Source organism: Sus scrofa, chromosome 14 (genome assembly GCF_054392235.1).
Source record: "Sus scrofa isolate SSC_HxYL_T2T_F1_AM1 chromosome 14, Sscrofa_HxYL_maternal_Yorkshire_Landrace_v2.0, whole genome shotgun sequence".
In the NCBI taxonomy this organism is placed as follows: domain Eukaryota; kingdom Metazoa; phylum Chordata; class Mammalia; order Artiodactyla; family Suidae; genus Sus; species Sus scrofa.
In genome coordinates, this window is record NC_139396.1 from 70,691,132 (window position 1) to 70,708,938 (window position 17,807).

A 17,807-nucleotide genomic window follows, 5' to 3' on the forward strand; every position below is an offset into this window, starting at 1 on the left:
AAGGCTTCCTCTGCGCCCCCTACAGGTGTTATTTACTCGTGTGTTTGTTGTTTTTCTAGTACCCAGCCCTGCTGCAGCTGCAATTCCTCGAACGCCCCTGAGTCCGAGTCCTATGAAGACACCTCCTGCGGCAGCTGTGTCTCCTATGCAGGTCAGTGCCTGTGACCTCTCAAGGTCAGTCCTCTCCAGTCACTTACACTGTGTCATGAGGCAGGCAGATGGCTGCCTCTTGAGGGATATAGTTGGGATTGTTTTCCTAAGATGCTGTGAATATCCTTAATTAAGATGAGCTATGTTAATGCCAGTTGTGTTACTCTTCTGAAAATCTGTAATAACAGCGATAGTTAACAACTTCTCAACACTTATTGTGTGTTTTGCACTGTTCCAAATGCTTTATAGTTAACTTATTTAATCCTCATGACAGCTCTACTGGCTATTAGGTATTATGTGTACCCTAGTTTTTGTGTGTGGAAACCAAGGCCCAGAAGGGTTAAGTAACCTGCTGAGGGTCATATAATTAAGAAACAGTAGTTGGGATTTGAGCTTGAGCATTGTGGCTTCAGAGACTGTACATCTAACCCCTATACTGAGACACCTCCTTAAGTAGAATATACAGTTGACTCCTGAACAGCATGGGGTTAGGGGCACCAATCCTCCGCACAGATGAAAATCCACATAGGTAGACCTGTACAGGTCAAACCTATGGTGTTCAAGGGTCAGCTGTGTAGTTGGCATGTCTAGCCCCTGCTGCACAGGAAACCGCTCAAAACTTAGTGACTTACAACTGCACTTTACTGTCATCCACATTCCTCTGGGTTGATTGTACAGTCCTTTGCTGGTGTGGCCTGGGCCACCTCTGGAGCTGCGTTCTGTGGACGGATGGGCTGGGGCCTGGGCTCAGCAGGGGTGGCTCGACTGTCCTCTCCACATGGTCTTCCTCTCAGGCTCTGTCACGGCCTGCCTGTCCCAAGCTCTGAGAGCATGAAAGTAGGAGTTATCAAAGCCACCTAAGACTTGGTTTAGGACCTGGACTGTGTCATCATATCCCCTTTTCTTGGCCTAAGCAAGTCCTAGGCCAGCCTGGATTCTGAATGGGAGGGGGCTGCCCAGGCCTGAATTCAGAGCAGCAAGATTTGTGGTGGGCCGTTTTGCAGTAGGCTGGCACAAAGGCGTTGCTGACTGGTTATAAACGAGTGTCATGGGTACCCCTTCTGCCGCTGTGAGAGTGCCAACCAGAAGCAACGCAGGAGGTGGTGACTCTGTTGCATGCAGGAGACTTCTTGCTGTGCCCTTGCTCCAAGCAACTTTGGGAGGAGTGGCCGAGGTGGAATTTTTCCATGTAAGTGAGTGGCCTAAAACTCAGTACCCTTGATCTAGGATAGCATTGGCTCCACCTCTTCCCTACAAGATAGGGTTTGGGAACATTTTCTCTGAGTGGAGACTTCAGTGTGGTGTTAACTACTCTCTGTGCATTTTGTGAGTGAACTTTTTAACTTTTCCCTTTGTGAGTTTAGGGTAGAAATGCCCTCCCTCTGCATTTGTAATGTTACAAGTTGTGGCTTTGCATTCACATTTATGCAGAAGATATACTCTTAATTTAAAAGGAAGGCAAAGGAAATTCCATATTCCATCTGTAATGAGCCTTTTATGTGCTGTATTAACCAAACTTTCTAAAGACATGAAGATATAAATAAAAGCAAATAAAGGTGCAAAATATAATAAACTTCAGATAAGGTGAAGTTTCTCTAGGGTTTGTCAGTTGAAATTTATTTTATTTTATTTTTTATTTTTTGTCTTTTCTAGGGCCACACTCACGGCATATGGAGGTTCCCAGGCTAGGGGTCTAATCGGAGCTGCAGCCGACGGCCTACACCAGAGCCACAGCAATGCGGGATCCGAGCCGTGTCTGTGACCTATACCACAGCTCACAGCAATGCTGGATCCATAACCCGCTGAGCGAGGTCAGGTATTGAACCCACAACCTCATGGCTCCTAGTCGGATTCGTTAACCACTGAGCCACGACGGGAACTCCTATCAGTTGAAATTTAATGTTCGTAGTATCACTTTGTGAAAAATCTTATCTCTGTCTAACTTGGGGGAAAAAAGTAATTACAAGCCACATTCGGTAGCTTTTTAGTACTTGATTAGTCAGTATAGTGCCTCTCAAGCCTAATTGAGCACAAAAATCATGTGGAGTTTTAAACATAGATTCCCAGGCTTCATCCCAGTGAACAGGAGTCCCTGGGGAATGGGTCCAAGATTAGGATTGTTAGTTTCTCAAAGCTCCCTGAGTGGGAATTCCACTTCTGTCTGTTTGGGAGTCTTGGGCTGGATTTTTCTGCCACTACAGGCAGCTGAAATGTTGGACAAAATACAGGAAGCAGTTATATTCAGATGTTGTTTGACAGGTGGTACAAGACTGTAACCTATGAAGGGAGCTCAGGGATGAGCTGAATCTTCCATGGCCCCCCTTCTCTGCTAGGGCAGGAAGGATGGATCCGGATGGAGCAGGGAAGGGGACCATCTGGGTCCCAGGAGACAGGTGTCAGTGTTCAGGGAGGACGAGGCCTGGACTTCAGGGACAGGGTACCTGGAGGAGGGAGCTGCATAGAAAAGACATCCTGCTATCTTTGCTGAGTTCCAGTCTGCATGTGTGTTGACAGCGGGTGACTCCCTGAGGCTGGGCAGGAAAGACAAGTTATCAAGGATCATGTGAGTTCCCTCTGGCCACTGAGGAGAAGAGAACCCCAAGGGCCACTCTGTGAGTGGAACTGAAGAGCCCTGGAGTGAACACTGTTCTAGACCTGCCGTAAATGACCTTCAACACAAGCCTCAAAAGGACCGAGGAGATCCACCAGTAACTGGGGCAGTCTCTGCAATACTTCCCAGTGACCCACGCCTCCTGTGGGCCATGCTCTTGTGTGGCCTGCTCCTTCTGAGGGTGGACTGGATTTTGTGACTTGCCCCTGATGAATAGAAAGTGGTGGAATGGTGGGATGTCACTTACAAGATGAGGTTAAAAGACTCTCTTTTGTCTTGAGTGCTCCTCTTGCTGGCTCGTAGATTCAGTCCAGTGAACAATTGGAAATTGAAATACTTAGCAATGCATTTAATACAATATTGTGCATGACCCAATAGTACTGAGAGAGGTTAAAGGAGCATTAATGGGAAGATGCATAATGTTCATGGTTAGGAAGACTCAGGGTCCTTAGTATTTTCCACTTCTCCTTCACACTGAGCAGTAGTTCAGCACATCCCACTTACACCTCAGCACGCTATTTTTTAGCAGTTGATGATGTAATTTACAGTCTGTGTGGAAATTCTAAAGACCCTGAACATCCAGAGCATCTAGGGTAGGGGAGAAACAAGTTTGGAGGACTCGTTTTGGAGGGCTATTTGATGTTAGCTCTTAGGCTAATCAGGATAGTATGGTGCTGACAGAAGTTTAAACATAGACTTTAGATCAGAGTAGAGAACCCAGAAATAGGTCAATCAGTTTTCAACAAAGGTGCCAAGGTAATTCAGTGAGAGAGAGGGGAGCCCTTTTCAGCAAAGGATTTTGGAACAACTAGATATCCATAAGGGGGGAAAAAAGGCAACCTTTACCTCATGGCATTTGTAAAAATTGAAAGTGACTATAGATGTAAATGTAAAAGCTAAAACTATAGAACTTCAACATGGGAACATTAGAGAAAATCTTCATGACCTTCAACAAGGCAGACTTCTTATTTAGGAGACAAAAAGGAATGAAAATCACTTGAGCATCAAAATTTAAAACTTCTCTGGAAGACATTAAGAAAATGAAAGACAAGACTGGGAAGAGTATATTTGCTATTCATCTAACAGTCAAAATCTTGAATTCAAAGAAGACTTGTTTATCATCTTGGTTCAAGACAACCCAATAAATAATAGGCAACAGATTTGAAAAGTCCCTGCTCAAGGGAAGATACACAGATGGTTAAAAAACACATGAAAAAATACTCTGCATCATTAGTCATGGGGAAATGCAACTTAAATCCACAGCGAGGGCCTGGTGCATACCTGGGGTGGCTAAAATTAAGATGGCCAGTATCACATGTTGGTGGAAATATGGAGAAGCTGAACTCCACCCATTTCTGCTGGGAATGTGAAATGAATGGGTAGAAGTTAGCTGGGTAGAAAAGGCTGGGAAGCTGAGGAATGAAGCTGAGAAAAGGCCGGGGGTGGCAAATGGCATGTCCTGGGGGGCGAGTGCATAGGCGGTTTTTGGGCACTATGCAGAGGTGGCAGACGTAGTGCAGAACAGTAGGTGTGAGTGTGGGTGCGAGGCTGGCGGTGCAGTGGTGCAGAGTAGGATCATAGCGACATTGGGGAGTCAGTAGGTGACAGAATGAGATCATTTGGAATTGGGATTTGGAATTGGGGTTAGGATGGCCAGAGTACTACAGGAGCACATCTATATTTTGCTAATTGGTGAGTGAGGGGCCTGTGGGGTCTTTCTGTGTTCATTTAGAAATAGTATGTCAATCCCATTATATGTCTCAGAATGTGTGCGTTTCAGCCTTACTGTAGCAGTGTGGAAGGAATTAATGCTTTTTTTTTTTTTTTTTTTTTTTTTGCTTTTTAGGGGTACACCTGTGGCATATGGACGTTCCCAGGCTAGGGGTCCAATTGGAGCTACAGCCACTGTCCTATACCACAGCTCCTGGCAATGCCGGATCCTTAACCCACTGAGCAAAGCCAGGGATTAAACTGGCATCCTCATGGATCCTAGTTGGGTCCGTTAACCGCTGAGCCATGAAGAGAGCTCTGTAAATTTGTAACCCAAAATTTACTCTTTGTGAGGCCTAGCTCTACATTGAAGCTAAACCTGGACACTGTTTTATGATTTCAGAGACATTCCATCAGTGGACCAATCTCTACATCGAAGCCCTTGACAGCCCTGACAGATAAGAGACCAAACTACGGAGAGATCCCTGTTCAAGGTACCTCATGTGCAGTGTTTCACATTTGTCGCTACTTCTTTTTATTCTTCTGACTTGTTGGCCAGCTGGCTTGGTTTCTTTCTTTTGTTCACATTATTTTTCTGGGCTGGTAAACCTCTTTATTGGCAATTGATAGCATGTCTTAATCACAGATGGGAAGGTTAGTTTTTAGTGGCTGCACCTTGGAAGAAGACTGTTGTAGCACCTTGTTGTGGCAGGGTGTCCGCACGGTTGCCAGGCATTGTTCCCACAGTTCTTCGTGGGCATGTGGAGTTATCTCCATTTTACAGATAACTCAGCAACACAGGTTAACGTAGTTCTTGATGGTGGGCCCGGGCTGCCTGACCCTGAAGCCCATTCTCCTGATCTCTGTGCTCCACGTCACTTCCAAGAGGAGAGTGAGAACGGAAGCTGAGGTCCAGTGAAAGCCATTTCCACATGGCTCCTTATTTATGGTGGCGCTGGCCCCAGAGCTCAGGACTCCTGCCCTTCAAAGGTCAGGGATCCTTCTGCCCTGCTTCCTCCTTAGGGTCACTGCTGAAGTGCTTTGAAAGAACGTTTGCGGGCTCTGGGCTGGTGCTGGCAGAGGCAGGCCTGGTTGGGGTGTGACCACTACTTCAGAGCCGGGCCCTTCCGTGTGCTGGGGCTTCGGGAGTAGGGCTCTGGGGCTGAGGCTGCAAGGTTTCTGAGGATGTAGGGAAGAGAGGGACATGCCTGTGAGAAATGTCCCCTGCAAGAACCTCCAGGACTGGCTCCGTGGGCCCCAGGGGGGCCTGGCTCTCCACCCACCAGCTCCATATGTTCAGAAACAATAGAGCTCAGGACGGTGCTGTTCTTAGCACCCCTGCACTGCCTTGCCTTCTATCCCGCTTCAGCTTCTGGTTCATTCCTTAGCTGTGACCTGAGGCCTTTTCTCCCCTCAGAAGGGCCTTTTGCTAAGGAAACAAGCATGGAGTGCCAGGTCTCCCTCTCCATCTTTACCAGGACCCTGACCCCGCCTCTTAGGTAGCCCAGCGGGATTATGTGTGGTATGTAGGTCGCCACCCCATGTGTTCTGGCTGTTGACCCTTCTGATGCAGTTTCCCTGTGTGGATTGGGGAAAGTCACAAACACCTGGCTCAAGGCTCTGAATCCCTCTCCCAGGCTCTCTTACACCTGCTATCAGGCTTGCAGCCTCACCAAAGCTGCCTTTGGCAGGGCTGCCAGAGGCCTCATGCTCCTGTTGCTCAAGGGGAAGCGTCTGGCCCTGTCAGTGCTTCCTTCTCCGGGATGTTCTTTTTGGTTTCCTCTGTGCCCACTCCTGTGCCTCCTCCCATTTCCTGTGCTCATTCTTGTCCTTGGCTGGAGTGGTGGTCTGCCCGGGCCTCTCTGTCTGCGCCTACGCTGTCACTGCATCCTGTTTTGGGCTTTTGTCCTGTTTGTCAGTTGCTGTCCCCTGCCTGCTCCTCTCTTCTGGGCTCATGTGTCCAGTTGCCTGTGTGACAGCTCCAGCCTGATACTGAACCCCAGACCAAATGTGTCCAGGACAGAATGCCCAGACTTGTGCTACTGTCATCTGCCTTCTCCACCTCAATTAATGGCAGTTTCATTCGCCAGAAACTTTGGAGGCCCCCTCGACTCCCTCCTGTATCTCAGATCTCAGGCCCCATTTCTGAAATGTCTTGAATTCTTTAGAAAACCCTTGGCTCTGCTTTCAAAGTACATCCTGAATCAGGGTGTTGTCCCCCTGCCCCCTAGCTGCCACCTCCTTGGGCTCAGCCACCATCCCCTCTCTCCTGGAGTCTAAAGCTGCCTCATACCCCTTGCAATCTGCTCTAACCACAGCCAGTGTGATCTTGGACCCTGTCACCCTACTCACAGCCACCCCAACCCCCCCCCCCCCACCTTCCAGAAGAGAACCTCGAGTTCTCTCAGTGGCCTCAGGACCCTCCCAATGCCCGTCACTTGCCTCTGTGGTCTCATCCTTCTCTCTTGGTTGCTCTGTGCAGCAGCATGGGCTTCCTTGCTGTCCCCTGGGCACCAGCGCATGCTTCTGACTTTGGAACCTCGCACCGGCTCTTCTCTGCTGGCACTGGTGCCCGCTGCCAGATGCCTCCCTCTGCCCTCCTTCTAGCCTTGCTCAGATCTTAGCTCATGAGGCCACAGGTGTTCTGAACACAGCAGGCCGTGCTCTTCTGCACACCCCTCTCCCCCCATCTCCCCCTTAGGTTGTATTTTAACCTCAGTACTTAACTCCACCAACCACACCATGTACTTTACTTATCTGTGACTTTCACAGCAAGGCCCACGAGGTTGAGGATGTATGTCGTGCTGTTCTCAGACACCCTCAGGTGTGTTGGGCTCTAGATGAGAAATCTAGGCCAGGGAATGGAGTTCAAGTTATGGTGTGCAAAGTGCTTGGTGCAGAGTTTAGCCCATAGCAGATGCTGTTAGATTTTGTTTCTGTTATGTGTGTAGCACACGCAGCTGAGAATGATGGCTCTTACTGCCTATGAGTAAAAGATTTTAGTACATTGTCAGTTGCCCTGGCTTGTTGCTGCCAAGTAACCGTGAGAAGCACCAGTGCATGTTATGTTCTGGGCATCTGAGAGCAGTGCACGCCTGAGGGCAGAGGTGGCAGCCGGGGGGGTCATGAACTCTCCTACTCTGCTGCCTGTTACATGTGCCCCGTCCTCTCAGCGATCAGCCTCTTTGCCAGCAGTCGTGGCCAGGAGCCAGGATGCCGCAGCTTGGAGAGCGCCTGTAACCCTGGGCCCATGGTGGCCTGTGGGGAAGACCATATCTGGAGAGTGGTTTGGGGGTCTGGGGCACAGAGAGCACCCAGGCCCCTGGCCCCTGTGGCTTCACGGAGAGTGAGAAATGACTCAAACCTCCCAGGCTAGTCTGAAGGAGCCTTTTCCTCATCAGGGCCCCCCTTCCCCACTTGTCTGGATCAGCCCACAGCAGGGCGAGGTGTACTGGAGAGAGCCAGCACTGGCAGTTACTCAGAGATTTACCTGAGTCACTTGGTAAAAATATGGACTTGGGCCTCCCATCAGATCTGCTGATGTGGACTCTCCAGGAAAGGAAACTTGGAAACTTCATTTGTAAAAGCTCCCAAATGACTCTTAGGAAAGGACAAGTTAGGGAAACTAGGCAAAGATTACAGTTTAGTTTTCCCATTCCCCTGACTTGGGAAGGTCTGTGGGCCAGGGTTCTTGAAGACACAGACTAAATGTAGTGTCTCCAGGGCTCAGCTGAATTAAATCTTTTTCTGGCTCCCCTCTTTCATCATCTGGTAACGTCCAAATGATAACGCACTAGACACGGGGTGTGTGTGGTCAGTCTGTGTGGATGTCTCATTCTCCACTCCATTTGCCCTAATACCTTCACAGGCCTTTGTCGAAACTGCAAATACAAGAAGAGGGAGACATGCTTGTGTGAATTTTTATCTGAGAATTTGTAGATAGTATAACCTTTTATCTTAAACAGTCACTAGAGAAAGAAACTACTTACACAGCCAAGAACAACCAATGGTTCTTGGCTGTAAAAAGCCACCTGGTTATCCAAACTATGATTAGGAGAGTAGGCTTTCTCATTTCTCCCGGAGCTGCTTTTCTTCCTCGATTGTACCTTTGGTCTTGGCATAAATCAGAAAACAGTCTATAATTTTCAGTTTGGAAGTTTCAGTGGCTTCATTACTGATAGTGTGAAAGGTGCTGCCTCTTGTTCTACTATACTTAAATTTGAGGAATTTGTTGTTTGCAGTTAAGCATTGTGTAAAAGGTGTGGGTTTTTTATATCTCTTATTCATCGTGTTTGTCTGTCAGTTGCAGGAAAATGTTTTGGACCAGAGAGCTTTTATAATCGGACTGGTCAGATGCTCTTTTGTTGGTATTATTGGCAGTTGACTTCAGTGGTCTGGGTCACGAGAGCTGCCACCTTGTTGATCTTTGTAGATAGGCTATGACTTCTTATTCGTAGCCTAAGAAGGAAGAGATAGACCTGCTGCCAGATACGTGGATTCAGGTACTTGCACAGTGATCTCTATGGTCCAGTGCCAAGCAGAGACCCTTGCTGATGATGTAGATGGTCAGGAAGACTGGGGTTGCTTAGCCACAGCCTGACCTTATGTGTGTCATCAGATCTGACCTATAGGCATCTTAGTTGATTAGCCAAGGGCAGTCATGTTCTGTAAAGAAACTCATGCCATTATCATCTGTCTAAATTGTGTTACTTGAGAATAGAGATAGAAATTTTTATTTATTTTTATTTTATTTTAGTCTTTTTTTTTTTTGGTCTTTTTAGGGCCACACCTGTGGCATATGGAAGTTCCTAGGTTAGGAGTTGAATCAGAGCTGTAGCCACCAGCCTACACCGTAACCACAGCAGTGCCAGATCCGAGCTGCATCTGCGACCTATATATACCACAGCTCATGGCAACACGGGATCCTTAATCTACTGAGCAAGGCCAGGGATCGACCTGCGTCCTCATGGTTACTAGTCACATTTGTTTCCACTGAGCCATGACAGGAACTCTTAGATTTTTAAAATCTCAGTATTTTTAAAAAAATTGAATTATGGTAAAGGTACAGGTAATAAGTGTGATAAAAATTAGGAGATTTTACTGGAAAGCCAAATCTTTGTTAAAAGTTATTTCCTTTAAGTTAAAGAAAAATAACCTATCAAAAAGTTTCACATTAATTTTCATTCTCCAAAGGACAGATCTGAATCAGCTTCTGTCCCAGCCCTTGATCTAGCTCTCACTGGGAAATTCCAAGGAGAATGTCACATAGAAATCCACCCCTCCAGTATTTATAGTCTCATTGATATCTAGTCACTTCTGAAGTTCCCTCCCCACCTTCCTTCTCTTCCCTGTGATTCTTGGTATTTGTCTTGATAAACTGTCTAGGCTCCCATGATTTCCCAATATATTATACAAAATTTCAAGCATACGGAAAAGTTGAAAGAAATCACATATTAATGTTTCACTACCTAGGTGCTACGGCACTCAGCTAGGCTCGCCCTGTCACATATTTACCCATCCCTCCAGCCTCCCTGCAGTTCATCTTTTCCTGAATATTTCAAGGTAAGTTGCAGCCAGTACCTTGTCACAATGAGCACTCATTGCACTGTTGAAGATGTTCTCTCCTACTTTAAACACTTTTGAGATAAGTTTAAACTTACAGAAGAGTTATAAAAATATTAGAGTTCCCTTAAACCCATCAACCAGCTTCCCTTATGTGGACAGCCTACATAACCATGGGACAGCGATCACAAGGAGGAAGACAATGTTCTGGACACGTTATTAACTGAACTGCAGGCTCGAGATTTCACCTGCCTTCCCTTCTCTGCTCCGGGATCAGACCTGGGACCCCACTTTGCTTTGAGTTGTCTGACCTCCTTGAGTCGCCACCCTTCTGCAGCAGTCTGTCTCACTGTCTCTTTAACCTTGACACTTTGAAGAGTACTGCTCAGTTGTTTGTCAGGCTGTCTCAGTATGGGCTCGTCCACCATCTCCTCCTGGCTAGGCGAGGTTGCATGTTGTTGGGTACAGAGGTGCTGTGCCCGCCCAAGGTGCATCACGCTGGCTGGGGCACGTGATGTTGATGTGTCTTGTTATTGGTGATGTGACCCTGATCGCTTGGGTAGGGTGATAGTCTGCTGGTACATAATCTGTGTCCTATGTCCTGCTTTATTTCCTCTCACTGATTTCAGCATCTTTTTGTGCATTTTGCCTGCAGCAGTGATTGCTGTGCTCTAGCGGTGATTTTCTGTTTCCTTATTCTTCCTGTAAGGAATTATGTGTATTATATTATTATACTTATTGTTACATCTATAGAATTTACATTGTATTAGTTAGACTCATGGGTATTTGTTTTGTTCTTTGGGTTATCGTCTGTTACTATTATTTATTTTGTTGCTCATATTGTTCCAGTTTTGACCACTGGGAGCTCTTTTTCATACCCTCCCACCCGACCAAAGTGCTGAAGCCCTTCCTTACTTTGAGGCACCCCAGGTGATCCACATTGTCTGCCTGGCATCAGCCGTGGACCGTAGTGTTGAGAAGACAAGATCTGGGCTGGAGGTGTGCTGGTCACTACTGAGGTTGCAACACTTCCAGCTCCTCTCTGGACAGAGTCAGGAGGGCTGTGTGTGTACCAGTCTGTTCATGGGACAGTTATTTCTCTGTCTGTCAGAAATCATGGGTTTAACTCATGCCTTCCACTCCAGGCCAGCACCTTAGGTGCTCTCTGGTCTTTTCCCTTTGCTTATTTGCTTGCGGATTTCAGAGGTCAGTGGATGTGGGCAGAGTTAACATACAGAATTTGTGACCGTTTCCCCAGCCCCTTGCTTTCCAGCAGCTTTGGTCTACCTGAGCTGTCTCCGCTGCTTCCTCATGGCAGCTCTCATGGCCTCAGCTGGGCTTCCACCCACACCTGCAGCTGTCAAACTAGGAAGCTCCCCCAGCGCTAGTTCCTTCTTCCGGGTGTGGACTTGTTTTCTGCCTGCTTTTGCTTTCTCTTCAGTGCCTTTAGGTAGCTGTTGTTCTATTTTTTTTTTTTTTCAAGATTTTATAGTCGTTGGTCCATTTGGAACTACTCCTCTATGAACAGAAGTTGGATATTTAAGGCTCTTGTTTTTAAACCCACTATTTTGCCTATCAACTTTATGGATACAAACAGTAAAGGGATAGCTGCCTGTACCTATTTATCTTTATGATTTCTAAAAGGGGAGTTACTAGCAGACCTAGTATCTTGCGTTCTTGCTACCTGTCTGTTGCAAGTGAGCAGCGTGTCTGTGGTTGCTCTCTTTCCTGAGCCCGGCTCTCGCCTGGGCTTTCAGGGCGGTTAGCCTCGTGCCATGATCCCTGCCCCTGTGCTGGCCACCATATGCTCTCCTGTCTGCTACGCCCTACCCCCTGTGGCTCCTCCACTTCTCTCTCACCCTTATGCAGGCAGCTTGTCTCCCTTGCTCCCCTTGCTTCTCAGACATTCTGGACTTACTTTTGTCCCCAAGGAGTATGAGGTGCCCTGACCAAGGCCACCATGATGTCCACGTCACCAAGTTCACTCATTGCTCCAGACCTATACGTATTCGCTCTGCCTTTTCATCTGACTCTTTAACTGCCCGCCCCATCTTTGGATGGTGCTCAAATCCAGCTTGTCTTCATCTCTTTCCCTCCTGTAGTAATCTTCCTCTTTCTTCTCTCTGCATAGGAAACCTCCTTCCCTCTCACCTCTCTGTCCGGCTGGTTGGCCAGCTGTTGATTGTACTTCACTGAAGAGCCCTTGAACCTGTGTACTTCTCCCATATCCCTGAGTCCAGGTCGCCCTTCTCTCTGCTCTGCAGTAAAACTTGTCACCCTGCAGCCAGGAGGATGTCCCCTAGGAAAACCTTGACTGGCTCCCGTTGTTGCCAGGGTGAGGTCCACACTCTGCCCTGGCTGGTCTGGGTTCCTCGGGTCCCCTGCCCCCACAGCACTGCTGTCCTAGACTTATTTTGGTGTCTGCTGAACACCCTGCTGGAGTAGCTCTCTTTGCCTGTGTAGAAGCTATTAATTACCCTTCTCATCTCAGCTGAGATGTTACTTCCCGAGGAGGCCTTTCCGGAGCTCCTCTCAAGGGCAGGCCACGTTCCCTGCTGTGTTCCCAGAGCCCTTTGTCCTGCTTCTTCCCTCTGTTTCTTACTTGCAGCCATTTTTCAGATGTCTGCCTTCCCTTATAGACACAGAGTTCCAGGAGGGCAAGTTTCCTGATTCCTTTTTTCCTTTCTCTGACCTGGGCATCATATCCACATGGCTCCCACATGGTTTATGTTTAATGAATGGATTAAAGAAAGGAACAACCTGATTGCTCTCACCTTTGTACTCTTTCCTGCCTGCGCACTTGACTGTGATGCTGGCCCATTGCATTGAAGACGTTCTGCAGCTGCTACAGTGGCAGGTGCCATTGGGCAGCAGTGGGAACTCACGACCACTGCCAGTTGCCTCTGTTTTGTATGTTCCCAGAAAGGAGGTATTGGCCCTGCCAGGGACAGCCTGCCAGATTGAGATAGAGTTGGGTTCTCAGATGTGCAGTGAGGACAGGACTGATCTTTGCCTCAGCTGTGCACCCTCATGGTGCCCTCAGCTGCGCCAGGGGAGGACACGGGGGTGCTTCCCGCCCATGGTGGGAACAGCAGGGCCTGTCCTCAGCGGGCACACTCCGTGTTTCAACTCATTTGTCTTTATAACCTTGTTCTCACTTTCCTCATTTTCTGTGTTCTTTGGTCATGTCCCCAAAGCCTTCATCTCTCAGCCTCATAAGTGTAAAAGGGCATTTTGACTCAATTTAAAATGTTGATTTCTGTTTCCCACTCTTTCCATGCTCTACAAACTTTGCCTTGTCTGTCAGACTTGGTGCGTCTTTCTGTGAGGATGAATGTGGCCACAGGAGGGTTCAGAGTTCTGATGGACGGCTGCTGGTGGGCTCTGCGCCAAGATGATGTTTGCTCAGGATGGGAACATGGAAGGGCTCTGGGCTGTGTGAGAAAGTTCCTTCGTCCTTCCCGCTCTCTTCCCTCCAGGTGCTGTGTGGATACAACCAAGTGTTTCTCACATGCCTGGAAGGTAGATTCTGGAGCGAAAGATGTGCTGTCCTACAACAACCTTTGACATCAGGATATTTGAGAGGGAGAATTTGTCAGAGTCTCAGTTCTTAAAAAGACATGTTGATAGGCTGTTTGGTGTCCAGTTGCTCTTTCCTGTCAGAGTGGTTTGTGGTGTCAATGCTGTTGAACAAGCTACCAATCTTCATTCCCCCCCCTTTTTTTTTGTCTTTTTGCCATTGCTTGGGCCACTCCCATGGCACATAAAGGTTCCCAGGCCAGAGGCATAGCAAGGCGGGATCCAAGCCGAGTCTGCAACCTACACCACAGCTCATGGCAACGCCAGATCCTTAACCCTCTGAGCAAGGCCAGGGATCAAACCCACAACCTCATAGTTCCTAGTTGGATCCGTTAACCACTGTACCACGATGGGAACTCCTCTTCATCCCCTTTAATCCTAGTCACACATCCCTGACACACCTGGCCAGGCAGGACAGTCCAGCATCCTGTGCTTGTTACCTGGGTCAGAGCAGTGATGGTCTGTGTCTGAGACCCCAGAGTGGGAGAAGGTGCTGAGGAAGGCATGTTGAATGTGGGCCCAAAGGCTGGGGAAGGCATCAGGCTGAGGAGGCGAGGGAATAGCTGTGCCAGGGTTCGAGGAACTCTAGAAACTCCCAGCTCAGTTGTGTTTAAGAAGCAAAGGAGTTCACATTGTGGCTCAGTGGTAACAAACCTGTCTAGTATCCATGAGGACTTGGGTTCGACCCCTGGCCTCGCTCAGTGGGTTAAGGATCCACCTTTGCCATGAGCTGTGATGTAGGTTGCAGATGCAGCTTGGATCTGGCGTTGCTGTGGCTGTGGTGTAGGCTGGCAGCTGCAACTCCAATTCGACCCCTAGCCTGGGAATTTCCATATACTGTGGGTGTGGCCCTAAAGAGCAAAAAAAAAAAAAAAAGAAAAAAGAAGAAGAAGAAAATAACAAGGGAGGAACAGGACTGGGGGTGGGGCGGGGAGTGCTGTCCATCCAACAGTGGAAGCAGGACCTGAAGGTTTGAAAGTGTTTACTGCTTCCCTGTTGCCCAAACCCCGAAGTGCACACATGGGACAGGGAAGCTCTCATCTACCTGCCATGTTCTCCCTCTCTGTCCTCCTTGTGCCCCAAGTTTCAGCCACACTGGGGGTTTATCGCCCTCCAACCCTAATGCCCTTCTGCCTCTGCTCTGATCATCTGGCTGAAATCCTGCTCCTCACCCCTCTTCTCCACTGGTAAAGCAGGCATCTGACAGATGGCATAATGTCATTATGCTGTTGGAGGCTTCCCACCGCCTGCAGTGGAAGTTCATGGCTTCCCCTCTGTGGTTTGATAGTGCTTTATCATTCTGTTATTTCAGCTTCCATCTGGACTTTTCTCTGGGTGTGTGTTTCAAGGCTTCACCACTGATGACGGGGGGCTTAGGTTGGGGTGGGTAAGCTTGTACCTTAGATCCAGATACAGCAGAGGTCTTTGAACTTGGGTTGAATTGCATCAAAGAGGTGAGTAGCAGACAGTTTAGAGGCATTCATCGAGTGTTGAATGTCTCATCTTTGAAATAAAATGGACTGAAGTGTTCCCCAGGGTCCTGTTCTGCAGAAGTTGTTTGGTGGAAGGGGCTCTGGGGGAGCAGAGGTGCTCTGGACTGGGAAAGAGGGGGTGCACCTCTGGGAGAGGAGCAGGACTCACCTTGCTGCTGCCTCTGCCTCTCTAAGTTCAGGGTCAGTCTCTTCACTGTGATGCTTTCCACTCCGTGCAGAGCATCTACTAAGAACGTCATCAACCAGCCGACCTGCTTCTCTGCCGAGAGTGCCTGCCATGGAAAGTGCCAAGACCATCTCAGGTAACACCTTTTATCTGAAGTTTCCTTTAAGAAGATTCTTCCAGAAGTTCTAGTAACAGTACTGAATACTTTCTCTTTAGACTTAATTACTTGCCTCTTTAGTTTTTGTTGTTGTTGTTGTTGCTGGCTTTTTATTTTTTATTTACACTTTAGTTTTTGAGTTGATTGTTTTTCACTCTGAATTTCCCTTATTGTGTCTTCTAGACTCTATAGAAATCACATTTCATGGCACTGATTTCAGAAATAAAAAAGAGCTGGATAATTCCATTCACTTAACAGGTGTTCATTAAGTGCCTAGAGTGGGTTAGCAGATGTACTGAAAATACAGCTTCCTCCAAGTTGTATAGTTGTGAAAGATTAGAATATTTATCCCAAGATGTGACCTGACTGTTTCTGAAGGGTTATTTCAGAGCACCCCAACAGCTTCTGGAAGCCAGATTCTCCAGTGTGATAAACTCCCACAGCAAGGGATCTGAGGACTAACTTCATAGCTCTCCTGAAGCTAGCTCCTTGGTATATATGTTAAATAAAATAATGTTCCTCTGGTGGCCTCTTTTTACCCATAACAGCTCAACTAGAAACTGTCCTCTTGTATGTGGATTTAAGTTCATACAGGGTGTTTTTTTTTTTTTTTTTTTTTTTTTTTTTGACATCTTAGTTAGGTCTTTAAGTCTGTGGGTAGTCCAACCAGAACGACCACCCCAAAGCCCAGATCTAGAGCCTTGTCCTGAAACAGAGTTCTGCTGACTCTTTCTCAGTCTATTTCCTTTGTTTTGTATAAAATTTTGAAAGGTGTTCCTATCCAGTTTCCTAGCACACCACTTAAAAGAAACTGCTGATTTAAGGCAGACAGGGATGTGAAACTGAGAGAAAAAGCCAGAATGTTATAAAGTCATGTCAGACATGGAAGTGCATCTTTCTGATGCCGTCTTATGACAGGAGAAAGCGCCTGTCCCCTGTGAATGCATTGCTTACCTGCCATAGGGTTATGGTCTGCTTGTGGCGATGCTAAAAGCATCGAGAGACTTCACCAGTGAAAGGGGGCGGTATCAGTCATCAGGGAAGGTCATGTGTATGGCATTGACTGTACCATGGCCAGCTGGGGATCAGGAATGATCCTGCACATCACTCCCTGGGGTGAGAGGGAGTTTGTCTTCCCCTTTACTCCACTCGGCCCAGTGCTCTGAGCACCTGCTCATCCTCAGTGGGTCCTGGCCAGGAAGCTGATTTGTTGTAGCTTTCCCTTCAGAGTTCCCAGGACTTTCTGTGATTCCAGCAAGGTACTCTGTCTCACTTTCCTGATTGTTCTTAGCTCCCAGTAGTTGACTTGACAGGAGACCTGTTGCTTTTCATCTGTCTCACTGATTTATGTTTTTTAAAACATGGCTTGACCCAGAATTAAGTGTGGCCCCGTAGTGAAGGATCTCTTTCCCTCTGTTTCTGTAGCAGTTTTTGGCCAAGTTCAGAAGGGTTGTGTTCATTTTAGTTAAGAATGAGTCGTTGTCAAATGTGGCTTTTGTCAGCCTTGAATTTGGCCGTGTTTGTGATTGAGCACAATTTGCAAAGACCTCCCTGTGCAGGGGTGGGGGCTGTAAGCGGGAAGGGGCAGGTAGGACATGCTCCTTGCCTTCAGGGAGTGGGGGCTTCTGTGCATATTTCAACTACTGTACCTTTTTCATAGTTTATTTATTTATTAAACCCAATGAATTTTATTATATTTGTAGTTATACAACCATCATCACAACCTAATTTTAGAACATTTACATCCAAACCCCCAGCCCATCCCTCCTTGATCCAACCTGTCTCCTTTGGTAACCATAAGTTTTTCAAAGTCTGTGAGTCAGTTTCTGTTCTGCAAATAAGTATCCTTTTTTTAGATTCCACATGTAAGTGATAGCATATGATATTTATGTCTCGCTGTCTAACTTCACTAAGCATGATAATGTCTAGGTCCATCCATGTTGATGCATTCTTTTTTATGGCTAAGTAATATTCCTGTGTGTGTGTGTGTGTGTGTGTGTGTGTGTGTGTGTGTGTACCACATCTTTATCCACTTCTCTGCTGATGGACATTTAGGCTGCTTCCATGTCTTGGCTATTGTGTGTAGTGCTGCAGCGAACATTGGGGTGCATGTATCTTTTCAAGTCATGGTTTTCTCTGGGTAGATGCGCAGGAGTGGGATTGCTGGATCATATGGTAGTTCTGTTTTTAGCTTTTGAAGACTCTCCATACTGTTTTCCAGGGTGGTTGCACCAATTTACATTCCCACCAACAGTGTGATAGGGTTCCCTTTTCTCCCCACCCTCTTCATTCAGCATTTACTCTGTGTAGACTTTTCGATGATGGCTGTTCTGGCTGGTGTAAGATGGTACCTCATAGTAATTTTGATTTGCATTTTTC

The 17,807-nt window shown here is 47.3% G+C and overlaps 1 protein-coding gene across 20 annotated transcripts in view; it reads left to right on the top strand.

The window, feature by feature from the left end:
- SPECC1L (sperm antigen with calponin homology and coiled-coil domains 1 like) overlaps positions 1 to 17,807 on the top strand; it is a 131,326-nt gene that overhangs the window by 70,419 nt on the left and 43,100 nt on the right. For 16 of the 20 annotated variants that reach the window (XR_014826002.1, XM_084993897.1, XM_084993903.1 and 13 more), the window contains 3 exons: positions 60 to 151; positions 4,875 to 4,965; positions 15,324 to 15,407. Coding sequence is in view for 19 of the 20 variants with exons in the window: in XM_084993897.1 (XP_084850023.1) it covers positions 60 to 151; positions 4,875 to 4,965; positions 15,324 to 15,407 (267 nt within the window). In the remaining variant the exon portion in view is untranslated. The remainder of the gene's footprint in view (positions 1 to 59; positions 152 to 4,874; positions 4,966 to 15,323; positions 15,408 to 17,807) is intronic. The other 4 variants (XM_084993908.1, XM_084993910.1, XM_005670893.4 and 1 more) reach the window with 1 other exon arrangement.